Raw genomic sequence first — 24,651 nt, forward strand, 5'->3', positions numbered from 1 at the left:
GTGCCAATATGAAGTGAGCAGAATTAAAGTTGTACTAGTATTGTGTTAAATGAAATCTATTCCTCATCATGGCCAAGAAAGAAGTGCGCAGGGGTATCTCGAGAGATGAGCAACGCAAAATAAGGACAGGTATTTACAACGGGAGTCAACAGTCTTGTAATCACAGGTCAGGACCTTCATACAATCCCGACGTCCTCGGTATCCTCTGCATCAGGATTGATCTGATGGATTTCGAATCCACCTTCATCTCGATCCTCACCCTTCTGTGGCCAGAGAATCTGGTGATGAACGATGGCTCGAATCATCATATAACAAACAAAGAAGTACATCAATAGCAATGGAAGCACCATCACACACCCCACGATCTTTATCGACTCACAAGAAAATGCCTTGCCGATTGCGAATGTACCGGTGATCAGTGCAGTGTTTGGAAAAACGTAAGAGAACCAGGTCATGGAGAAAACCATTTTGCCTGGTCCGATAGCAGACAAGTTAGCTGCGGCGGCAATTATGAAGAAGAAAATCGCCAATCTGTTCAAGTCAGAGGATGCTATGTCAAAAAAGGGTCTGGGAAAATGACTTACCCCCATAGCCATAAGCAGGAAAAATCAACCATTACTTTTAGCACATCCGCTGCCAACGCCCCGTTGCCCATAAAGTCGGCTGGAAATGAGCGTTTCGCTTCAGATGCCATATTCACTAGACCAGCAACTGTAAAGGCGCTGGGTCCAACAGAGACGAACATTCCAGGTCGCATATTCTCTTTGGGAAGCTTTTGAGTCATGAGTCGGTAGATAAAGGCTGAATATACCATCAGCGATACCAAAAACCCAACTCCCTGGATAGTTGTCCCTCCCACGATGATACGTAATGACCGTGACTGCTCTAGCTTCGCACTTAAGATACCAGCATGGGGACCAATGATGAGCATGGGATATGCAGGGAAAATCCAGATAGGCGTCATTTGAGCTATTGTGAATGTCTGTGTCGACCATCTGAGGCCAAGTTAGCAATCATGCAAACAAGGGCGCTATAAGGTGAACTGTACAAGATAAGATAGATTCCTGCTGAGAATACCACCGCGAGAATACAGTCAATCCAAAACAAAACACCGACTGCCATTTCCAGCCACGCGCCTGCTTTTTGAGGCCCATACTGGGAGACATTGATCAAGATAGTGCCGAACGAGACGACCGAGGCGGGAATGAATAAAGATTCTGTAGGGTGCAGGAAGGATGCTTTGAATGTATATGGGTAAAAGTAGAATCTTGCAATCAAAAGTGACCAGATTAAGAGGTACAGTGCAATGTTGATCAAGAAGATCACGGTGCCAATCATCTCTAATCCGTTGAAACGGTATGGCACTATAAATTATTAGTGATCAACGCCAATCAAAGTTTCAATTTCATATTTACCTTCATACAACACATTTGCTAACCCTCCAGTAGCCATAGTCAACGTAAAGTATGCCCAGGTGATATGACGAATACGTTTCTTCCAGCCAAGACGGGCTGTTGATGATTCCGTTATTGTCCGATCGAGGTGTTGGCCATTGGGTTCGGCACAATGACTGGACTCTCTCTTAAATTTATCAGTCGTCCTGGATGAGGTCTTTTGCATTGTTGCTTCTAATGCTGTCGTGTGTACATCGCGTGCCACACTACTGTGGCGGTCCACACCCCCAAGAATAGAGATGGTTCGCTCGGCATCTTCTATCGTTGGAGTTCGATAACCATCATCACCAGGGCTCCTCATATACCGGGGGACTGTGTATTCAAAAGCCATGACTATGAATGCCGCCCTAGCGGGGACCCCACACCTGAAAACAGACTGATCTGATGGCTTTTCCGATTTTCCAATGTTGGATTTAGCACTTGATTTAGACTCGTTGAGGGTGGAGATGATCCTTTGGGACTTTAGTCCTATCAGAATGAGTACTTCAATACGATGATTGCGCGCAGGAAGAACACTGGGAATAGAATTTAACGTCTTCGACAGGAAATTTGACTAAAATCAAGGATCGTCGCCCAGACTGTTCTTTTCTGGCTTTTGGCATTGTGCCTAAGTACCAAGGCAAATTCATTGAGTTTAGTGGACTCGGATATCGGCACAGACCCCACGTCATAGTCATGGAGAAGATAGAGGATGGAGTCAACCTATGAGAATGTTCGGAATTCGTGGATCTGGAGATCTGCCATTCCGGGTTGAGGAGAAACAAGCTTCAGTGTTTTTGTTAGTTAAATGCTCCATCTTCCCCGTAGGAGAGGCTTCAGATGGTTCAAGTTGTATGGTGGTCGATCCTTCAAGCTTGGAACATCCCGAGCGGTGAATTGCAATCAATGCCAGGCATTCAAAGCATACAAACCAACGATTTACATCTGAATGTGGTCATGTTCTATCAAACTTTTGGATAGTACCTAGGTAGTCACTGAGATATTTGCGGTGAACTCAAGTGCTCAAAATGGTAATAGGGTTTAGGGTTAATGAATATCGTGATGCCGAGGCATAGATAGTGATACAGCAAGGGCTTGGTTGAGGTTGTACAGCAACTTCTTCTCAGTTAAGACTCAAATCTAGGCCCCTTAGCCACTACGAGCTTGAATGCTCTAAGCTCAATCGCATTAGGGATGACTGATAATCGCAAATCTGTCCTGATAACAGGGTAAGTGACCTTGTTGAGATCAAGCTTGAAAGACTACAAGCTAATATCATGTTCAAGGTGCTCTCCAGGTGGTATTGGAAATGCCCTGGCTCGAGAATTCCATCGCAATGGGTTGCGTGTGCTAGCCACGGCCCGCAAAACGGCAACCATCTCCGATCTGAAAGAGCTCGGTATTGACACACTGAGTCTAGTGGTTGATGACCTCGAAAGTGTCAAAGCGTGTCGAACCCAGGTCGAGGCATTGCTGGGCGATAAGGGACTGGATTACCTCGTGAACAATGCGTGAGTAGAAGGCACGTTTCCGCTTAAGTTTGATATGAATGCTAATGGAGTATTAGAGGCCGAAGTATGCTTTTCACCTTGCTGTGAGCTATGCCCATGAGACTAATAGCTATTAGACTATACGGTTCCTGCCATGGAGGCTGAACTCCACGAAATCCGTCAGACTTTCGAGACCAACCTCTTCGCTGTCATTACAATGTGTCAAACTTTTGTGCCATTGCTAATCAAGGCCAAGGGGACCATTGTCCAGATTGGATCAATTGCTGGAGTATGTAGTTCCTTATCGATCAACCCCTTGAACCCAAAAGACAAGTATGGCTAACCAATCCAGATAATGCCCTACGTCTTTGGATCGGTCTACAATGCATCCAAAGCAGCTCTGCACTCTTTTAGTGATACACTCCGAGTAGAGTTGGCGCCTTATGGGTATGTCCCAACCCAGTTCTCATTTCTACATCTTGATTATCAAGTTCTTGCACTGACTCTCAAGAAGCGTCCATGTTACCACTGTTGTAACTGGTGGAGTACAATCGCGAATTGCACGCACTGAGCGTCACTTGAAGCCAGATTCCCTTTATCGGGACATCGAGGCAGAGTATGAACAGCGGGTCATTCACAGCCAGCATAATTCCACGCCCCATGATGCGTACGCTAAGAGCGTCGTAGCTCAAGTGTTATATGGATCTGCACCATGGCGGTGGCTATGGCCATGGGCGCAAGGACGAAAGCTGTGGATCTGGGAAGGTCATGCTAGCTGGTTGATCTGGTTGGTCTCGGGAGGTTGGGCGTGGAATGGAACCATCGGATGGGTATTGAGTAGGATGTTCAAGTTGGGAAAGATCAAGCCTGGGAACTATAAGTCATAGATGAGCCCCATAGATCGAAATTAATCAATATCTTCATAGTTCTTCATGATATTCATAGTAATTCATGATGTGAAGTCAAGTTCCGTGATATTCGCGTCTCCCCGAGGCTTGAGCTGAGTCAGCCAGGGACGGGAGCTGGTTGGCTGCAACACCCGGTTTTACCGCGACTGCAATGTCATTCCGAGAAAAAGAAGAAACAGCTTTCTCCCCGAGTTCCCGATATCTCTCCTTCTCTAAACTCCCTCCCAAAGGGCTCATCATATCTATATTCTCCCCTCTCCCCTCTCTTTCTTCCTTTTCTCGCCATAATGTTCAAGCTCGCTCGCGGTCGTCCCATTGCTGCCGCCCTTCGGGCTGCGACTGTAAGTTCTTCGCGACTGCCGTGATATCGGCCCGTGGCTCGGTTTCTCTGTCAAGATGTATCAAGGGTGAAAAAAAAGAGACACTGACGTTTTCAATCAAATTTAGGAGTCCTCATTCCAGTCCCGTCTGGCTCAGCAGAAGCGTAACCTGTCTATTCACGAGTACCTGTCCGCGCGCCTCCTGAAGCAGGTATGTTATACTGCATCGCCCTTCGGTCGCAGAGACTCTATTGAAGTCCGATCGGTTTGCTGATAACAAGATATAGTACGGTGTTGGTGTGCCTAAGGGTGAGGTCGCTCACACTCCTGAGGAGGCTGAGGCTGTCGCTAAGTCTATCGGTATATTTATCCTTTTCTTTTTCTCCCATTCACGTTTTCACGCATGGCCCCCGGGCTATCCCTTGGTTGCGCCCTGCTAACCGTGTTAATTCACAGGTAACGATGACATGGTTATCAAGGCTCAGGTTCTTGCCGGTGGTCGTGGTAAGGGTCACTTCACCAACGGTCTCAAGGGTGGTGTCCGTGTGATTTACTCGTAAGTATAGAGGTTGATTTTTGAGAGGAATGGAGGAATGTCAAAATTAACTAACAATTCTCATCTCAGTCCTACCGAGGCCAAGATGTTCGCCGGACAGATGATCGGTGAGAAGCTCATCACCAAGCAGACTGGTGCCGCCGGTCGCGACTGCAACTCCGTCTACATTTGCGAGCGCAAGTTCGCCCGCCGTGAGTTCTACCTCGCCATTCTGATGGACCGTGCTACCCAGAGCCCCGTCATTGTCGCCTCTTCGCAGGGTGGTATGGATATCGAGACCGTCGCCAAGGAGAACCCCGATGCTATCATCACCACCCCCATCGACATCCACGCTGGTGTCACTGACGACATTGCCCGCACCATTGCCACCGACCTTGGTTTCTCCGAGCAGTGCATTGAGGAGGCCAAGACCACCATCCAGAACCTCTACCGTGTCTTCATGGAGAAGGATGCTACCCAGCTCGAGATCAACCCCCTGTCCGAGACCTCCGACCACCAGGTTATGGCTATGGACGCCAAGCTCGGCTTCGATGACAACGCCGAGTTCCGTCAGAAGGAGGTCTTCTCGTGGCGCGATCACTCCCAGGAGGATGCTGATGAGGTCAAGGCTGCTGAGCACGGCCTGAACTTCATCAAGCTGGATGGTGACATTGGCTGCCTGGTCAACGGTGCCGGTCTTGCCATGGCTACCATGGATATCATCAAGCTGAACGGCGGTAGCCCCGCTAACTTCCTTGACGTCGGTGGTGGTGCTACCCCCGCTGCTATCAAGAGCGCTTTCGAGCTGATCACCAGCGACCCCAAGGTCTCTGCTGTCTTCGTCAACATCTTCGGTGGTATTGTCCGCTGTGACGCTATCGCTCAGGGTCTGATCAACGTTGTTAACGAGATGGGCCTGCGCACCCCCATCATTGCCCGTCTCCAGGGTACTAACATGGAGCAGGCTCACAAGCTGGTATGATTGAACTTCCCAATATTTCTATTATTAATTTGTCACTAACCCTCTTTTCTCTCTTCAGATCAACGAGTCTGGTCTTAAGATTTTCTCCATTGAGGACCTCCAGACCGCCGCTGAGAAGTCCGTCCAGTTCTCCAAGGTCGTCAAGATGGCCCGCGAGATCGACGTTGGTGTTGAGTTCACTCTGGGCATCTAAGCGATGTTATAAATTTGAACTCAAATAGATGAGGGCATGCATTTGAGAGCCCGCGAGCTCGTAGTTACGCTTTATTAGAGAATTACCCCCCGTGAAGCTATGCTGCTCGTTCCTGTGTCATTTACTTTTTCTTTTGTCACTGTATTCTTGAGTGTTTCTATGACCCTTTTTTCTTTATTTATCATTTCCTAATCGGAAGGGAATCTGAGATTTCAATCGTATGAGATGTTTTTCCATTAAGTGTATGTAGAGTGTGTATGTAGTTGATAAAGTAATGATGGAGAATAAAAACCGGACTGCTGGTCACTCAAGGTCACCGTCTGACAAGGGCTCTCAGTGAGGATTGGAGAAGCGCCAGATTTCTACTTGCTGCAAATTAGCCATAACTAGGAATTCGCTATCTCCAAATAACCAGCAGCATTTGTAGGCTGGCGTGTCTCCTAGAACCGCATGATGACACTCCCTCATAATCTTGGATGAAGGATTTGGAGGTTTCTTGTATGTGGTGTTGAAAATCATCATAATATCAACGTCCTTGATAGCAGCATAGGTCACGTTTGGTCCCATGCATACCACGTTGGTTATTGGGAGCAGAGGGGGCAAAGTATGAGTGATGACCTGGTTGCCTTCCAGGGAGAAATACAATGACATCCTGTGACCATGAAGCTCGTTGCCCTTTTTGGATATTAGGGTACTGCTTTGACCTTCATAGATCTCCTGTGCCTCGTGGGCATCATAGAGTTCCTCGGAGTCGACAAAGGGGAATCTTTGATCTTGTGATTCCTGGCAGTGGAATTGGTTGGAGTCGTCGAGAACATACTGCTCTGCATACATCTGGCAGTTCTTGCCTGCAATAACCGTTGAACTGCCATAGTAGACTTCTTCACCTACGCGAAGGATGGTGAACTGGTCTTCTGTCGGGTGAAGAGCTACCAGAACGGCTCGAGTTTTGACTGGAATGGTACGAGCGATGCCTGAATCCCATCCCCAGTGAATCAAATAGGCACGGTAACCGATAACCACCTTATGTCCGTGAATCAAGAAATGTGTAAAATTTAGAGAAGATAGTCGAAACTCTCGATGTTCTTGGGTACGTAGATCCCAGATGTGGCAATAACCCCGCGTGGAGACGGCAGCGATCAGCAGCTTAGACACTCGCAGCTCGGTGAGCTGTTCCCGGTTCTCAGTTGTCAAGCGGATGCTTTCGTGGGTTTTCAAGTTTGTTAGTGTGATTGAAGTTCGGCCATCATCTCCGGTGATGTATGCATAGATGCCATGAGCATATCCCATGCTTCGAAGCCTGCCAAAGGTATCATGCTCTGGTGTTAAGGGGGAATCCAAGCGATGAATCGTCGCTGGGTGTCCACGCTCCAGTCGTAGTCGCTGATGGATGATTTCTTTGGGATTTAAATTTGAGATCTCACAAGCTAAAGTAGCTCGTATGGCGGCATTTTGTACCATGGACGATGAAAGAACCTGGAACCATCTCCGAGACACTCTCTGCAGACGCACCAGATCGGCTAGATTCAAATGCTCGGCCACCAGTGCTATCACTTCTAGTGGTAGATTTCCCAATACATCACATTGAAAAGTAAGGGAATCGGCGCGTACTTTTACCTCCCGCCATTCTCCGCGGCGCAGCTGATCTAGGATTCCATGGTATCTGCAGGATTTGACGATCAGTAGATGCATATAAACGTGCAGGGTTCAGGATCAAGTCTCCAGGGCAAATAAATACACGGCATGCCGACTCAATGGAGATAAAGCATTGAATTGAGTCAATAAGGACTGAGCCTCTGGGTCCATTCCAGCTTCAAGTTGATTAATATTTTTTTTTCTGGTGATTTGAAATGGAGATATGAACTTTGGAAGATAGTAAGATGAGAGTAGTAAGAAGATACACAAGAAAGTACACACAGGTGACAGAAGTATGGTGTGGAGCAGGAGCAAAGGAAAAAAAAGTCTCATTCCTCTTTAACTAAGAAACTTCCCCCCCCCCCTTTTTCTCTTTTTCTCCACCCTTTAAACCTCTTCATTGAGAGTTCAACCTTTTCATTTTATCGATCTTTTAATCTAGATTGTTATTTGAAATCTTGAAATCTCTCCACTGTTTTTTTTATTCATCCCGAGAATCTTTCGCGTTCCGGCTTCCCACAGCCCCCCCCTTCTTCCCCGCAGCCCTGTGAACTGGTTTTCTCCAACCTTCAAAATCCTTTCATCAAACTGGACCTTCAATTCATGGGCGCGATGACAGTCCAAGTGTCAATGCTTGGGTGTTGATCTGCGCCTCTATGATCTTCCGCGAAAACTGCTTACTTCCCCACGTTCTCCCGCCACGAGCAACCCGCTAACGGTCAATCGCGTTTTCCCTGCATCCCGAACACTTCGGGTTCTCTCCGATCTTCTTTATCAGCTATATACCTGTCGCCCTCGATCGCTCACCGTCGCCTATTCAGTACACCTGGCGCCACAAAAGAAAAAAAAAGCCCCCCCCCCTTTATATTTCTCGCGCGATATGAGTGGTCTCGCCGATCCTCCCTCCAGGAACACTTTCGCCGGTGCAGATGCTCCTGGCAAAACACGAAACATCCCGGTCCTTTCTTCCTCTGCCCATCATTCCACCACACCCATGGAGATCACACCTCCGTCATCCGCCGCGCCAGCTATGAGAGTGCATAGTAGCCCTGATGGCGACCGGGGCGCAATGAATACCAACGGTTCTGAGGCTGGGAACACGAGTAACCCCCCAAACCCAGCGGTTGGGGCTGCTGCTGCAGCCCAGCAACCTAAAGTGGTACAAACTGCTTTTATTCATAAGCTCTACAAGTACAGTGCCCCTCATATTGAAGCTTGATGGAGGTTCCGGTGACTAATGCTTCGTCCAAAAAATAGTATGCTCGAAGATAATAGCATCCAACACCTTATCTCTTGGTCAAACACCAATGACAGTTTTGTGATGTCTCCGACTTCAGAATTCTCCAAAGTTTTAGCGTAAGTTTCGAGTTACCTTTGGTCTCATTTTGATTTGATTGATGTCAATTGCTGACCTTCCCAAAGCCAGTACTTTAAGCACACTAATATCTCATCCTTTGTTCGACAACTGAATATGTATGGGTTTCACAAAGGTATGAAGCTTTTTGGTTCTACTACACTAAAATCATAATTAACTCAGGACTTCGTTTTTAGTGAGCGATGTATTTCATACTGGGTCCCCTGATTCTGCGTTGTGGGAGTTCAAACATGGGAATGGGAATTTCAAACGAGGCGACCTCGTTGGTCTGCGAGAAATCAAACGACGACCATCCCGACATGCATTGATCCATCGCGACTCGTTCCCTAGTCACAAAGCTGCTGCGTCACAACCAGGAACCCCAGCAGAGCCTGTTTCCGACGCCACTGAAGCTAGGTTGATGAACCTCGAGCACTCGTTATATGATATGCACAATCGGCTATCCCGGGCTGAAGAAGGAAATATGGCCCTCAACTCGAAATGCCAAAGCATGGCCGAGGGCTTAGCCAAATGCTATCACGTAAGTCCGGGTATTTTTTGTTTGCGACGAACTCACATGAGCTAACCCGGTTGGTATTTCCAGTGGACTCATTCTATCTCTCGCTTCCTCCAAGTTGTGGTTCCTGACAGGGAAAACCCTCTATACCGTGAAAGTAGGACATCATCCTTCTTCCAAAGGTGATTCTTTCTCGCTAACGGCTTTGTAGTCTCAAATATGCAAAGAGAAGTTGAGAAGCACCTGGAAACTGTGCGCGCCATGGAAACTTCCCACGACAGTCTCATGCCGCCGCGCCAGCAGTATTTTGGAAATTTAACCGTCGAATCTGGACCGCCTCTTTCTCCTCGTCAACTGCCACAGGATGATGGCCGGCGTCAATCCATGATTCGGCCACCCGTTCCGCCGCATCTTGCGGTGTCACCGCGACGATATGGTTCAATTGGTGGCGCCAATGCTCCGCCTAGTTATAACCGGCCACAGGCTCCCCAGGTAGCACCCTCACATCAACCCGGACCATCACCCTTATCTATATCGACTCCGCCAGGTCCAAACATGGGTCGTCGCCACACATTTGCAGATATCCGACAACATGACTGGCCACCGGGAGCATCTTCTCCCTTTCCGCCAGGGAACACTGGTAGTGGACCTTGGCCCTCATCTCCAAACCGGGTACCAGGCTCAAGTGATCAACAAGTCCGCGATGTTCTTGCTCAATATGAAATGGGGGCGCCTCGTCGACTTCAAGACCAGTCCCGTCATGCCACACCACCAGGGAATGCCGAACCATCACCATCCTTGCTGAGTGTTGATAATGGCTGGACTATTGCTGGCTCTAGATTCCCTCGACAAGACTCCTCATTACCGGCAACTCGTCGCTCCAGCATGGCAAGTAACGTTCATTCCCTATTGAATCCCGCAGATACAATTGAAAGACCCGACGAGGATCTGCAAATGGGCGAAGATCGAAAGCGCAAGCGATTGGAATAGAGGAACTCCTCATACAAATTCCTGAAACTTCCCATTGGATACCATATCCACGACCTACCATTTACTCAGCACGGTTATAAAGACCTGCTTTGCCATCTGACAACATCTGTATACTTGAAACACACAAGGCACGATCTTCTCTCTTATTCCCCTTTACACCGAGAGAACGTCGACTGCAGCGCCAGACTTTCTGTTTCCTTTCTTTCTTTCTTTCTCTCTTTCTTTATTTGTGCCTGTAGATGTCTCGATTTGTCACACCCTCTTTTTTCTCAATTCCTTTTTGTCAACATTCTCCTTATTTTTTCTATTTTTATTTCTTGGATATTCCAGGCGGAGTCGTGCTGTCGCACCCGAGTCATTGAAGACTTGGGGTTTATACTTCATTCCTACCGCATATTTTATATACCCTTGGGTTGGGCGGAGTAACAAAAAATCATGGTGACATCTAGAAGATTGGAATGAATTTTGTACTTTAAGCCCGGTCCTTCCTTAATTATATTGATTGAATGGACAGCGAACGCCTTTGGTGTGCGCATGCGAGAGAGTTGGCACGCAGGTCTAATTTGACAATATCGTAATATACCGTAGAAATGAGTCGCGACCCAGCGCCGACTTATGAGCTGCCCATCTTGTGAGATGCCAATTGATCAGAGGGAATGATCACGGTGAACCCTGGAGATGGCGTTCCAACCATGAAGAACAAGAGAAAAAAAATGAACCAATTGGACATAAATCCTTATTTCTTCTTTCTCTTCTTCGCCCGCTCAGCCAAAAGCTCATCCAAATAGCTCGTAGCCTTCTTTCTCCCCTTCGAAGGAGCCTGTCGCACAGGAACCTCATTTGGCGTAGACGCATCCTGTTCACCCTGAACATCCTTCTCTTGATCCTCGGAGTTCACAACAGCCTTGACTTTCTTCGGCATAACATTCCTCTTCTTCTGTCCAATAGTGGCCGTCCGACCCTCCTCATCATCCTCGCTATCATTATCTTGTGTATTCGAAGTTGTCGCCTGTGTCGCCGGAGTAGTTTTCAACTGTGCCTTATTCGCCGCAGCAGCTTTCATAAATCGATCATAGTTTTTGCCAAGTAACTGTTTTCGTAGTTTATCGTTTGAGCCTAGTTCTGTACGGTTCCAGCTTCCGTCGGCTGCTTTTTCAGGGAGAGGGGCGCCGATTCCGAGGCTGATGACTCGATGTTAGAGATAAAAACTTAAGATAGAGGAATATGATTGAAGAGAATATCTTACGTCTCTGGAACTGCAGTAAAGATCTCATCTTCTTCGCGTTGGAGCTCTTCATCGGTTTTCGTATTGGCTAGCTCTTCTTCGCTCTGTGGGGAGCCATGATGCGACGAGACGCTGACTGCGAGATAGAGCGACATTCGCGCGATTGAGAATAATATCCGATTCGCTTTTTGAGAGTGACATTTTGAAAATTGGGAATCTATTTTTCCCTCTAGACCAAAGAACAGAATGGATGTGGTGGGCAATATAATTTTGTGATAAGCGTTATCTTGAAGGCGGTGAGAGAGCAGAATATATTCTCAATGAGGATAGATGCAGGTAGTAGTATACAACGTTTGAATAGAAGTACATGAGACGATAACTAACAGAGATGCTAGTTGTACCGAGTAAATTCAAGTGTTGTACAGAAATGAAAAAAATGTCAAGTCACAATGCAATGGAAGAGGGACCGGCTCGAATATTGACACACAGAAAAGAAATCCAATAGATACAAACCCCGTTCAAATGTTATACAAATAATTATGAAAGCTCTTTCTCCCCTCTCTCTTCAACGTTCACTAAGAGCTCTTTGTCTTGTTCGTGATCTCAGTCTGAAGCTTCCTTTAGATCCGGGGCTAGATCTTGGCCTTGGCCTTGTTCTAGTGCTTGGGCCAGGGCTTGATCTTCGTCTTCGTCTTGATCTTGGTCTAGATCCGGGCCTTTTGTTTTCCACTTCACAGACATCAACTTGAGGGTACGTTCCGCTTCCCAAGCTTCCTGGAGTGATACTACATGGAGGACGGCTCCTCGCAAATTTCTGATCAAAGACGTACCAAGGGGCATGTGATCCGAACGTTCTCCTTCAACTCGTCGCCACATCCGCTCTCTCATGACTCTAAACGTGGCAGCAAAAGCCTAGAAGAAAGATTCAGTATTAGTATTGAACGGATATGGAATTGACAGGGCAGGTATTGCTCACCAGGGCAATGCTTTGATGATAGTCGATCAGTGTCTGCGCGGTCTCGTCTTCGGTGAAGGCACTTTCGGGTTTGACTAGCACAGGTAACCAAGAGCCGAATCGAAGGACCTCTCCATTCTGGATCAGCTTGTCTCCCAATAAACATGGGACTATAGGGCTGGTTGGAGAGACGTTTAATATGTTGATTAGATCCCCGATTTGAACCTTTCCAGTGTATGTAAGCGACTCCTGTATTAAACCGCTACGAAGTCTGGCGGCAGCGCTGGTACTTTCTATAATGGCGAGTTTTTCGGTCTTGGTAGAGCATGTCGCTTTTCTGGTTCGAATTGCAAATCTCGACGATAGGGTGTGGGTGACCAAAGCTTTGATAAGTGAGACATCGTGCGAATGCGTGTTGAGCACGTCGTGACCAAATTGCTTATTTTCAAATCTTGAAGTTCCTGCAATATAGCGTGCGTTCGAAAGCCATCGCATAATCAGACGACTATTTTGCATGTTCTGAAAAAAGACTGGCAGCTCGAGATGGTTGGAGAGGGCAAACTCCTCAGCTAAACCTTCTTCGACCTTCTGCCGAAGAGCATTGAAGGCATTGACCTCGGCGATATGGTCACTGTGGGATCCTTGGGCAAAGCGTTCGCGGCGCTTGCGAATTTCTGCGACATCCTGCGACTCCTTGGGCCATCGGAACAGACTCTCACCATCCATTCTTACTGCTAGAATAATCATCGGGTTCAAGCATCGAAACAGCACACCCAGAATGACCAACTTTGCAGCGTGCGGGGTTAGCCCGAGGCCGCCGAGAATCACACCAAGGTCAGTAATGCGTTCATCTTCATCCAATGCCTTCAAAACTTTCAAAGACTCGAGGGTACCAAGAACCTTGACAGTATCAGGAGGCTCAATGGCCTGCTGGAGCATCTCAAGAACGGGAACATCAGGCGCGATATCCTTTGCCTGGAGACAGATGCTATGCAGGTCCTCTCGCTGGATCGCAGGAGATCTCGAAATTCGAAGACTATCGTAGCACTTCTTTGTTCCCAGAAAGTAGTATTCTCCGTTCTGGACTCTACCAGCTCGGCCGGCCCGCTGGGTTGCGTTGGAACGGCTGATCCAAGACGTGACCAATTGACGAGAATGCGTTGCAGAGTTATGGAAAATCTGCTTCACCCTGCCAGTATCAATCACAAATTTCACATCTGGGAGAGTGACCGAAGCCTCGGCCACATCCGTGGAGAGGAGAATCCGTCGACAACCTCCCGGGAAAGATTCCGAGAGCTTAGCCATTTCTTTAGGGAGGCCAGCATGCAACTTCAAGACTCGAAGCTTGCTTGCATTTGAAAAATCAATCCCACACTCGGGTCTGCTTGCGAGGCAAGGAATTTCATCGTGCAACTTGTCGATGGCCTGAAGACCAGGAAGGAAGATCAATATAGAGCCCGACTCAGTAGTGCTCAGAATATGGACTATCAGCGCAGAAATAATGCCATAGGGCATAAATGGATCCTCTTCCAAGGCAGCTGAAGCTGGTGTGGCAGGATCCTTCGTTAATTCAAGTTCCTTAGACGTGTCGTGCTCACCAAATTTGGCATAATGTCTCTCCAAGAAAGGCAATGTGTCCTTTGCCCCCAGAAGCGTGGTCAGAAATTTGGGCTCAAGCGTAGTCGCCAGGTCATCGAGGATGTCGTCGAGGAAGTGTTCATTTACCTGATGCTGACGACCAGGGATAGTTATGGACGGTGCAGGAATGGAAGTCCCATCTGGACCAACACTGTGAAAGTAGGATGTAAAAAGATCCAGATCCAAGGTTGCACTCATTATTACAACTCGCGGCGCGGGAGTAGAGAGTGACTGACATTGATCAACATGGCGCTTTAAAAGCAACATCATGAAATCAATGTTGACATCTCGTACATGAACTTCGTCAAGAATAATATGAGTATACCTTCTAAGCGAATCGCCATCATTTTGGAACATCTTCAACGCGAGACCAGTAGTACAATATGTGATACTGCCATTCCTATCAGGCCATATCTTGTCAAATCGGGTCGCGTATCCGACAGTCTCCCCAATAGGCTCCTCTCTTTCATCAGCCACTCGCTTTCCTAGCATTTGCGCAGCAATTCGTCGGGGCTGAATACAAAGAACGTTGCATTCTCCTCCACTCCCGCCGCGAATTGCTTCTTCTAAGATCATTTGAGGAATCTGGGTAGACTTTCCTGATCCAGTCTCAGCAGAAAGAATACTGTATGGATGTTGTTCGATCATCCTTAAGATTTCTTCTCGCTTTCGAGATACGGGTAGTTGAGCCCTATCAGACAAGATAGCACAGGTTTTCGGATGCTGCGAAGTAAGTCGCTTATCCAAGGAACGAGCTAACTCTCCAGATCTCCGCACTTCACGACGATCAGGACCAGAAGCTAGAGATTTCTTCTCCTGGGAGCGTGTGATTGGTAAGAAACTAGCAGTGCGCATCGCGCGAGACAATCTATCTCTTCTTTCTTGAAGTCCCCACACGAAATCATCGTCTAGTGAAAGCTCGAAGGTGTTTTGTTTGAGCGACCTCAATTGAGACAAGAGGTTAGTGCATTCCAGCTTTGAGATCAGAAGCTTCATAGCCCTGGTTTGGAGCTGAGCCTGTTATAACACAACGTTAGAAACTGAGGCGACGACACTAACTCGATTGAATTGAGGAAGAAAGCAACCTACCCCTGAAATCGGCTCAGCAGGATCGACTGTTATACTGGCCTCTCTCATGTCGTAGAGCCCCTCATTGTAGATAGCACGGCAGACTCGTAATCCTTGAGCATCAAAGTGAGTTTTGGTGTTAAGTTGAACCAAGCTCTTTATGCTCTCGTACAATTCGACATCCCCATGTTGGACAACATATTCTTCAAACAACTTGTTTATCGATTTCTGCGACATGTTCATATTGCCATCCCGAGCCCCCGGAGGCGTTTTTTCCAAGAATGGTTGTAGGGTCGAATTCTGGTTTGATTGTTGAAAGGGGACTTTCACAAGATCTTCCCAGATCCCGTCCTTTTGCATCTCTTCAATTAACACTGAGATTGTGTTTACCAACAGTTCTGGGTTTTTCTCGAGTGATTTCTGTGAAGGAGAGCCATTAAAATTTAAAGTCATAATTGTAAAGTTTGATGGTTAATGATTAAACAAACCCAATTTAGTTGCTGATCAAGGCTAACACTGAAAACCTTCTCCGTGCCTGGTACCCGGAGCACGGCTTTTTGCTCAAGAAGCGAGAATCGGAGGATCAAACGATCAGTAATCATCATCTCCAAAAATCTTGCGCGTGCTCGTAGAGGGGTATGACTAGCAGTCAAATGATTATTCCAGTCAGAAATCTGCTGCAATTGAGGAATTAAGGGGGCAATAGCTCGTTTTTTTGCGCTTAACTATGTGATAGCCGGTCAGATTTATGCCTCGATAATGTTGATACACAGAGAGAGAAAGGGAAGAAAGCATACGGTTGTGTGCTTACTCCATGCAGAATATTTCCACAGTTTCTCCGTAGCGGGATTATAGAGCTCATAATCAAACCATGAACCCGGGACGGTACGTGAAACAGTCGATGCAGACGCAAACTGAATGTGTCCTAATTCTGTCTTCACGTCAAGCCATGCACACATGGCTTGCATCTTCATAGATGCCTTCTTAATAAATTCTTGCTTAGGCTTTGGACTTGGGGGAAGCGATGAATTGACTTCAGAAAGACTTTCATCACTTTGCGAAGTCACTGCAGCCGAACCGTTATGTGTCGGTGCCGAAGTATGCAAAGAGGCCTTCGCGGGTCGATGACATCTCATGGTAGACAGGGTCGCTTTTTTGGATCCATCGTGCAATTGAGTCTTATAATTATCTTTCCCAGTCCCTTTGGACAATATCACCGGACGAGAGGACGAAGTAAACGGTCGTGAAGTTGGCGTTGCGAAAGTCTGTTGGGGCGACGACGGACGTAATCTGGGCTGTCGGAGCCCTCGAGTGATAACATGACCAAAGTAGTCTGCTCGACGTGAGCCCAGAGCCAGGGTAAAATTCCGCATGCTATTGCATGCGTTGGCCTTGGTTGCCATGAGTATCTGTTCACGAGGAGTTCGAAAAATAGCAAGCGGCGTGCATTGCGACTAGATCGATTGGGTGAGTCGAGTCCGTTTGAACAAGTTGAAATCGAAGCAGCCTAACTAAATGAGCGTAATGAACACGATTGGAGGCTTGAAGCACGCGGCTCTAAGCTCTGGAAGTCAAAGATCAAAAAGGTCGGGATGAAATTGCGGCGATGCTTAGGCCCGGATGGCTTGGCATGTATCCACTCCAACATCTGATCCACACTCACACTCCAGATGTCCAGTGCTCACGTGTGGACATTCAAATGTTTGCAGGCAACTCAATCTCTACTAATCTCTACTAGTAACTAATATGATTTATTTTAAGATCTACTCAAGTGCTACTACATATGCAATCAGAAATAGAATACAGTGCTATGTACTAGTATTAGTCTGAGAAGAGGAAAATTTGAACAATCATAACGTCGTAGTGATCTCTATATACAAGGTCTAGTCTTAATGTACATATCTAGTATGTGTCTGTGCAACGCTTGTCCCCAATATCAAACATAATACCAGTTGACCAGTAGGTCTCCAAGCTCCTATGACGCAGGGTATCATATTGAGGGAGAACTGAACAAAGGAACAACTTGAAGTAAAAACCTCAAGAAGACAGATGATTTTAAGCCGAAGCCTGAGCCTCCTTTTGATCCCGAAGTTTCTTCTCGATCTTCATGAACTCTCGAATTCCAACTGGGATATTGGCGAATAATTCCTCATCTTGATTCGGAGCAGGCCAATTAGCTTCGCTGCCACCTCCATCTTCATCCAAGCTGAGACTAGCGGAATCAACCTTGGCACGAGGCGCAGTGCGCATGTCCCGAGTTTCCTTCTCAGAGCCACCTTTGGCTTTGGCTTGTGCGACTCGACCTGCCCATTCTTCCATTTCGTCTCGAAAGTCATCCCAAACGCAATGTACACAACCGCTCATACAGCAGTTCTCGGGTTCCTCTGGGCGGGGTGGGATAGGCACTCCGTTGATAGTTTTCCATTCGGATTCTGGTGGAATTTCGCCGGGATTGTAACGAGACTCGCGGCCAGGACCAGCAAGGCGAGTGCCAAAAACAATTGCCATTTTTTCTTGGGGTGTTTGTGCTTCATATAAGTTTGTCGGAGCTGGCTTTACCTCGGGTGGAGGTGTAGTTGGGCGTGCAGTTTTCGCACGGCTGTGATATGGGGAATTCAAGATCAAGGCATAGTAACCAGATAAAGGATAGGCTTGAGAATTGTCGGTATCTTCCAAGGAACCACGGTTATGGTTTGACGATTGACTATGCGTCATGCGCCGAGAGGACAAGGCCAACGCACATTGTCGGTTCGGGGTCATAGAATGAATAGACTGATAATAGAAAGGAGTAGAGAATAATTTCACCCGCCGGAAAGATTGCCTTCCCACCGTGAGGCACTCCATCGTAAACTGGCGCAGTACCTAAAAGGAATCTTGGATTCTCCAACTTCCAAGGTTCAAAAGCGGCGGAGGCGGCTACAGGCGCGGCAGAACGATTAGGTCATAGATGCAAACAATACAAACATGGTTGTTTATGCTCCCCGCGAGTGCAGCGCGATTTCGAGTAGATCTTAAACATCGCAAGAATGAATTCACCCCCGAAACGTCGAAGAAGTGCCAATATTGTTGGGGATGCTGGGGGCACATCACATATCACAATGGCTGGCCCCGCGATCGTACCCTCCGGTCAACTATCCTTCCAGTCACCCACGCGATCGAGTTTGGCCAAATCACACCCCAAAGTTCTCGAGCGCGCCCTCAGTAGATCTCCAAGCCGCCGACCAACAAGTCGAGAAGCCCAGGGAAAACAACCAGACCGCAGTACACTTGGGCTCCGGGGTCGAAAAGCCCTTCGAGCTTCGTTAGGTGGGATGTCTAGTCCGTTAAAAAAGCGTCAGATGCCCGACAATTCACCTTTACTATCATCAGCTAGACGACCAAGTGGCATTCAGTCTTTTACGAAGCCACCCCGCCGATTGTCAAGGAAAATTCTACCAGGAGACTTTTGGTTTGGGTCGCCTACCAAGAAGCAACCTTATCCAACGGAGGAGGATCTTTCTAATACACCGGAAGGCCAATTGGCTTTGGAGCTGGGAAGCGCAACTCGACAAGCGGATACTCGTGAAGCTATTGATGTTGGCCTTGATGGTGGATTCGATGACAACTCTATGGAACCAGATCTTCCACCTACCCCTACACAGCTCGGGTTAGAGAAGGCACCCGATCGCCCAAGAGGATTGTTAAGCAGCAGCCCGAGTGCAAGGCATGAGAAAAACAGAAAACGGAAAGCGATTGACGCTATTCAAGGAAGCCCCTTGAAAACCATGCGATTTCGACATCAAAGTCCCGAAATCTCAGTATCTGACTCGGATATGGATGATGCTGGACTATCAGTGGCTGCTCTGGAAAAGCGAAAGCTGCGCAAGAGTCTGACGGCGGAGCTACAAAAGTTGAAGGATGATGTTGCGGAGCTGACAGAATGGACTGGGAAAATCGAGTCCAACTCGAGCCTGGCTGATGACCCACATAAGCTCAACCATTTCTTGTAAGCTGAAGATCCCTTGCTGCAATACTAAATTGACTCTAACCAATATATAGGGATCTGCTCTCCGAAGAATCATCTCATATAAACCGACCTATGCCACGTCAGGCTCCAGTGCCAATCTCTTCTCTTTTGTGTACTTTGCTCCCATTTTCCAAAAACATCCCCCATCCTTCTCGCCAGACATCACCATTACCTACGAATCCGTTCGCCTTGAAAGAATCGTCACAGGCGCCATCTTATTTGACAGTCTTTGCTCCGCTAGCTCTTCAAACAAGCACAAGCCGCTCCACCGCCTCAAGGACCAGCACTATTGTGGAGACACATACACTGACATTCACACCACCTTCCCCATTTCCGTCTTCATTATACAACATTTCAGTTGTCTACGAGACAGACCCAGAGGCACAAGCTATTGTCTCCGTATCTGTACCCACAGGGAGAACCAGCAAGAAACGACGAATCCCCGAGGTACTCCGTCGATGGATCGAGGCCCGTTTAGCAAACTCTCTTCTCAAGCTTGACGTGGCAACATTATGCTGGGGTATTAAAAGATACTGGGAAGCCTCTATCTCTCGCGCCGAGCTATGGGCATACATCGACCACAAATATGGCAGCGGTGAAAAGAAGGGCGATCTACCAAAATCTCAATCTGGAGTCCTTATGCTTTCGGAGCTGCGGCGATTGATACCACACTTGGAGCGTAGCACTATGGTTATCAAGTCCAAGTCTGAAAGAAATGCACCTCAAGTCCTTTTGTCTAATGCTTTGACTATTGATGATTGGACTGGAGAGCCACAATTGAGACCGGAGCTTAGTGTTTCTACTATTTCCGGTTCCGGACCAAGCAAGAAGATTGACCAAGAAACCAAAAAGCTCTTCCATGCTTTGGTGCATGAAGATACTACTGGGTCGATGCAAGCTAGTGCTGGGAGTTTTTCTTTGGATGCTATCATCCGAGCCACTGAAGGTGCCATTGGCGCCTTGTTCAGTCGTGATTAATGTTGTTAGTTTTTTTAAGGTAGCGTCGGCGCATGGAATTGGATTTGGGAGTGATTTTTAAGATACCATGGGAATGTGCGCTTTTGCAATGAATTGAAGAATCGAAAGATTTATGTTGGTTTCACCCCTTGTTTTCACATTTTATAAGGTCATCATATACTACTGGTACCTAGAACGGCAGATAGCTTCAAGTTGAGAAGTGCACATGTGCAAGTGCCCAGGTGAGATACTACTATCTAGTGATAGTATCAGGCCAGTTGTACATACTTTTTATCCATGGATATATGAAATCAATCAAAGTCCTACATTTAAAAATAATTTGTGGGTGGACGTTATACTTGATATTGCTTCAATTCATCTCAATAGATAGTATGATAGAAGACATCAAATTATTAGTTACAGTATTTCAATGTTTGCTCGTAGACAGTACACAAACAGCACATCTATCGTTGGAATTAAAAAGCAAGGAAGTTCGCAACAGCAACCACACAGAGGAAAAGTGCGCTGTCTGTAACCTTTTTAGCTGCAGCACCCGTGAAAACAGCGACCGGAGCACTCGAGGTACTCGAGGCACTGGATGAAGTGCCGATGCGAACAGATGAGGCGCTTTGGGCAATTCCAGCAGAAGACGTAATTGCGTGAGAAATATTCGATTTGACACCGCTAGTGTAACCAATCCAGCTACTTTCACTTCCCACGCTCGTAGTTTGCGATTGTTCGGTAGCGCTATTATTCGTTCCACTGGGCTGTGAGATATAGATATCGGAGGCGGGAGCACTGGCCGATTCGACGATCCTGGTAAATATTCCAGTTCCAGGGATGGTACCAGTGGTGGTGCTGGAAGTTATAGTTGTATCCTCAATAGCAGATGCGCTCGGGGAAGTGCTGGATGTCCAAGTGTAGGTGGGGATGTTGGTTGTTTCTTCTCCAGAGGCTGGACTTGTAGTGGCGGCTAAATTACCAGTCTTCCCCTCGCCCTCCTCACTGACAGGACAAACAGTCACATATGCAATCACTGTTTCAGTGGCTGTGGATGTAGTTTTTTGAGATTGAGCACAGTTGTGGATTGACGAGGGGCAAACTGCAGTGGTATGATGGTGCGTTGTGTAAACCGTAGATGTAGTGAGTTTTTCACTAGGTAGTCCAGTTGAGTTCCCCTTCGTCATTGCGACAGATGGCAGTGTAGTCTTGCTCTCCACATTGGTCACTGGGCAGATAGTGGTATATACAGCAACCGTTTCAGTAGTGATGTGAGTCGTCCGCTCTGACGCCGGGCAGTCCCGAACTGATGGTGGACACGCAGTTACTGTATGCACCTCAGTTGTAAAGCTAGTTGAAATGGTGAACTTTGGTGGAAGGGGTGGCTCAGTAGCGTCCAATAGTACGGTGTTGGTGGTTGTTGTTGTTACAGGTATAGTATCTGTACTCGGAGCCGAAGCTGTGGATGGTGCAGAAGCCGATGATGTGAACTTTGAAAGTAAAGTAGATTGAGAAGTCGACTCGGATACGAGAGCCGACGTAAACTGGGAAACCGATGCAGACTGGGAAGCCGACTCGGAGGTGGAAGCCGATGCAAGCTGGGAAGGCGTCGTAGACTGGGAGGTTGTTGCAGAAGATAGAGAGAAGGAAGAGGAAGATGAATAAGACAAAGATGGTAAAGAAGAATGTCTCATAATAGAAAGAGATGAGGTTTGTGATCGTGATAAATGGGTTGAGACGGATGTAGAAATCGGCCTTGATGGCACTGTTGTGTATGAATGCATTCTTGTATGAGACTTCCAAGCCGGTCTTGAAGTATTTCCAGAAGATATAGCAGCTGACGCCGAAGCAAGTGGCGAAGCAGCGACTGACGACGAATTGGCGATTGAAGAAGAAGCGACTGATGATGAAGCAATTGGCGACGAGGCTACTGGCGATGAAGCAGCAATTGATGATGAAGAAGAAGTGATTGGCCAAGAAGAGGCGACTGATGTAGAAGCAGCTGGCGACGAAACAACTGGTGTAGAAGAAGCGACTGGTGAAGAAGTGGATGACGAAGAAGCAGCGATTGACAAAGAAGAAATGACTGATGAAGAAGCGATAGCAGAAGAGGAGACCACGTTGATAGAACTACTAGTAGTTGGTGTAGAGGTACTCGTAGCAAAAGTAATAGTCGAGGTGATGGTAGTCGTATATTCTACGACGTCCGTTGTAGTAGATAATACTTCTGTTGACGCTCCGGTGACCGTGACAATACACGGATTTGTGGTGAATCTCTCAACTGCGGCATATTTCGAGGAACTATATGAAACTGTCGCTGTCACTTCCTGTAATAAAATACACCGGTAGTTCGCAGTCATGAAGTTTGCAGCCACACACGACGCGCTGTAAATGCTACACGCATCATAACACTCAAAACCATTGACTTCCGATAAGGAAATAAAGACCTCTCCCGCCAGGGAAGATGTTGTGCACCATTGGCTCCAGTAGACTCCATTGAGTGACCATACACTATTCGTGCATTGAGTGTCGAAGAATCCAGTGCCAGGAGTACATGTAGTCTGAACGGTCGTCACCGGGGCATAGCTCGTGATAGTGCTGGTTACGGTCTCTGAGTAAGTCGAAGTGAGGGTGGTGAGAGACGTAGAAGTCGGAAGACTAATGTCTGGGACTGTGAGGGCAAGAGACCCCTGAATGAGACCCCAAAGGACGGAAGGCCAGGCCCGTGATTGACCCATTGGTCTCAGTAGAAGAAAAGAGTTGTAAGTTGAAAAACGAATGTGTTTAGTTCACAGAAGGTCTTTCCAACTTGAACTTATAAATGAAGGGAATGGATAATTCAAGTCTGGAGAAGGCAAACCCATTCAAGGTCCCTGAATCCCAGTCCGAAATAGTATATCAAAATTTGAATATAGTACCTATGAATGGTTTGTTTTGTAGTATATTCAGCCGAGGCGCCACCACAGTTAATTCGTGGACTGTTTAGACCCACTCCAGGGCTATCGTTTTGACTATAGCCAAGACGAGCGAACTGTTTCCTCCAGGGCTAAGTGCTGATCAGCTTTGATTTTGTTCCAAGAAAGCTTATGCGCCATAATTCTTTCATAAGAATCATATTTTCAAACAGAGAAATACTGCCAAGGTTCAAAAGTTATGGATCATTGAAAATGTCCAGGAGCTTCAAATGTTATACCACATGGGAGTTCGGACTCACACTAACTGGATTCGGTAGGAAACAGCGAGGCTATTATGACTCGATTTTCTTTTAGAATTTCGGCTTCCGCGAAGATGATCTGTGCGAGTGCGACAGGAGATGATTATACATTGATAGAATGCCCGAGGCTAGGTACGAGAGCTGCGAGTTGGATTAAGAAGAAAGGCTGGGGACGCGTTGTACAATTGGGAAGCTCAAACGAAGGCGGGAAAGGTAAAGCAGACATCGTCCACACTCTCGAGGGCAAACTTGAAGTCCCGGCCGGACTTCGCCGAGGCGTCACAACGATTTCGCAGTCGTGCGCCATAAGGCCCCCGGGGCAGCCAAACAAAGGGAGGGGCAATGGGCCATGAAAGGCCCTGCCGAGGTTCTACTAGTAAGTGTATGTCAGGAACCTTGGAAGTGGATCATCTCAAATGTAGGTACCCGGACATAAAGTTGTTCAAGTTGTATCCTGCATATCCAGATGTCGTTCGTGAGGGGACTGTGTAAATGAATAGTAGTAGTAGTAGTAGTAGTAGTAGTACTACTACTACTACTACTACTACTATACACTATGTATATACTCATAATAACTGTAATGTCAGTTGAATTCCAGTGAATAGTTCTGCAAAAAGATGTTATTAAGAATTACAATCGCAATATTCGATAAAATTTTCATGAATTGAGAGTGCTGATAGTCGATCAGATCTAACAGTCTATGAATTATAACATTGTGTTATACACAAAAATCGTCGAGCTGCCATTTTGATATTGCGTCTGAATTCCAAAGCTGTCTACTATTTCGACGAAACTCTACCTAAAATTTGCGATTCGAGCAGTCTCTAGTAGTATTACACGGAGGTAAGTATTAGTCCTTTCCCAAGGTTCCCCTCAGGCCGTTAAGGATCTTTCGGTCTCACTTTTACCGCATCTAACGACTCTCATACTAGTACTGTTCGAGTTCGGAGAAGCGATTTCTTAGACACTCACAAAATACTGTCTTTGTGAGTGGAATATCCTCTGACTGTGGCCCTTCCGCTGTGGCATGTCTAAGAACGGGCTTCTCCAAACACATATTCATTCAAGGTCTTCCAACGCAAAGTTATTGATAAATTCATTCAAATGTTTGTATGTGGGTCTTCCTCGGAATCGATTCCATAAAGGGCTCCATGATGGTTACTCGAGGGCAAGAGATAGCAGAACATTCAAGTTGATATAGCGGACTGATGTCTACGTGTAAGCGTGGGCT

The 24,651-nt window shown here is 47.0% G+C and overlaps 11 protein-coding genes across 11 annotated transcripts; 3 read left to right on the forward strand and 8 right to left on the reverse strand.

Moving 5' to 3' along the window:
- Positions 1-182: 182 nt before the first annotated feature.
- Positions 183-1,785, reverse strand: N7483_005580 (tellurite-resistance/dicarboxylate transporter family protein; the record flags this gene model as incomplete). The annotated part of the gene is made up of 4 exons (XM_057089017.1): positions 183-531; positions 585-995; positions 1,049-1,364; positions 1,416-1,785. Coding segments are annotated over 4 exons (1,446 nt in total), but the record flags the coding sequence as incomplete, so codon positions are not given.
- An 842-nt stretch (positions 1,786-2,627) lies between these two features.
- On the forward strand, positions 2,628-5,861 carry N7483_005581 (Short-chain dehydrogenase/reductase SDR; the record flags this gene model as incomplete). The annotated part of the gene is made up of 12 exons (XM_057089018.1): positions 2,628-2,662; positions 2,720-2,944; positions 3,001-3,008; positions 3,061-3,212; positions 3,276-3,370; positions 3,438-3,760; positions 3,886-4,172; positions 4,279-4,362; positions 4,439-4,511; positions 4,608-4,707; positions 4,777-5,662; positions 5,727-5,861. The coding sequence occupies 12 exons, from the start codon at positions 2,628-2,630 to the stop codon at positions 5,859-5,861; spliced, it is 2,403 nt and encodes an 800-aa protein (XP_056948847.1).
- Positions 5,862-6,194: 333 nt separating this feature from the next.
- On the reverse strand, positions 6,195-7,322 carry N7483_005582 (F-box domain protein; the record flags this gene model as incomplete). Its single annotated transcript, XM_057089019.1, has 1 exon — positions 6,195-7,322. The coding sequence occupies one exon, from the start codon at positions 7,320-7,322 to the stop codon at positions 6,195-6,197; it is 1,128 nt and encodes a 375-aa protein (XP_056948848.1).
- Positions 7,323-8,376: 1,054 nt separating this feature from the next.
- On the forward strand, positions 8,377-10,357 carry N7483_005583 (heat shock factor family protein; the record flags this gene model as incomplete). The annotated part of the gene is made up of 6 exons (XM_057089020.1): positions 8,377-8,687; positions 8,754-8,852; positions 8,919-8,986; positions 9,048-9,391; positions 9,455-9,524; positions 9,579-10,357. 6 exons carry the CDS (start codon positions 8,377-8,379, stop codon positions 10,355-10,357), a joined length of 1,671 nt encoding a protein of 556 aa, XP_056948849.1.
- A 736-nt stretch (positions 10,358-11,093) lies between these two features.
- Positions 11,094-11,737, reverse strand: N7483_005584 (DUF3245 domain-containing protein; the record flags this gene model as incomplete). The annotated part of the gene is made up of 2 exons (XM_057089021.1): positions 11,094-11,538; positions 11,604-11,737. 2 exons carry the CDS (start codon positions 11,735-11,737, stop codon positions 11,094-11,096), a joined length of 579 nt encoding a protein of 192 aa, XP_056948850.1.
- Positions 11,738-12,185: 448 nt separating this feature from the next.
- Positions 12,186-12,422, reverse strand: N7483_005585 (uncharacterized protein; the record flags this gene model as incomplete). The annotated part of the gene is made up of 1 exon (XM_057089022.1): positions 12,186-12,422. One exon carries the CDS (start codon positions 12,420-12,422, stop codon positions 12,186-12,188), a length of 237 nt encoding a protein of 78 aa, XP_056948851.1.
- Positions 12,423-12,513: 91 nt separating this feature from the next.
- On the reverse strand, positions 12,514-15,030 carry N7483_005586 (uncharacterized protein; the record flags this gene model as incomplete). Its single annotated transcript, XM_057089023.1, has 1 exon — positions 12,514-15,030. One exon carries the CDS (start codon positions 15,028-15,030, stop codon positions 12,514-12,516), a length of 2,517 nt encoding a protein of 838 aa, XP_056948852.1.
- A 959-nt stretch (positions 15,031-15,989) lies between these two features.
- On the reverse strand, positions 15,990-16,646 carry N7483_005587 (uncharacterized protein; the record flags this gene model as incomplete). The annotated part of the gene is made up of 1 exon (XM_057089024.1): positions 15,990-16,646. The coding sequence occupies one exon, from the start codon at positions 16,644-16,646 to the stop codon at positions 15,990-15,992; it is 657 nt and encodes a 218-aa protein (XP_056948853.1).
- A 652-nt stretch (positions 16,647-17,298) lies between these two features.
- On the reverse strand, positions 17,299-18,003 carry N7483_005588 (oxidoreductase-like domain-containing protein; the record flags this gene model as incomplete). Its single annotated transcript, XM_057089025.1, has 1 exon — positions 17,299-18,003. The coding sequence occupies one exon, from the start codon at positions 18,001-18,003 to the stop codon at positions 17,299-17,301; it is 705 nt and encodes a 234-aa protein (XP_056948854.1).
- A 266-nt stretch (positions 18,004-18,269) lies between these two features.
- On the forward strand, positions 18,270-20,227 carry N7483_005589 (uncharacterized protein; the record flags this gene model as incomplete). The annotated part of the gene is made up of 2 exons (XM_057089026.1): positions 18,270-19,228; positions 19,282-20,227. The coding sequence occupies 2 exons, from the start codon at positions 18,270-18,272 to the stop codon at positions 20,225-20,227; spliced, it is 1,905 nt and encodes a 634-aa protein (XP_056948855.1).
- A 455-nt stretch (positions 20,228-20,682) lies between these two features.
- On the reverse strand, positions 20,683-22,944 carry N7483_005590 (uncharacterized protein; the record flags this gene model as incomplete). The annotated part of the gene is made up of 3 exons (XM_057089027.1): positions 20,683-21,533; positions 21,613-22,336; positions 22,717-22,944. 3 exons carry the CDS (start codon positions 22,942-22,944, stop codon positions 20,683-20,685), a joined length of 1,803 nt encoding a protein of 600 aa, XP_056948856.1.
- Between the last annotated feature and the right edge of the window lie 1,707 nt (positions 22,945-24,651).

The sequence above is a fragment of the Penicillium malachiteum genome (genome assembly GCF_028827825.1).
Source record: "Penicillium malachiteum strain IBT 17515 chromosome Unknown utg000002l:1.0-8849297.0:1.0-8852440.0, whole genome shotgun sequence".
Taxonomy (NCBI): Eukaryota; Fungi; Ascomycota; class Eurotiomycetes; order Eurotiales; family Aspergillaceae; genus Penicillium; species Penicillium malachiteum.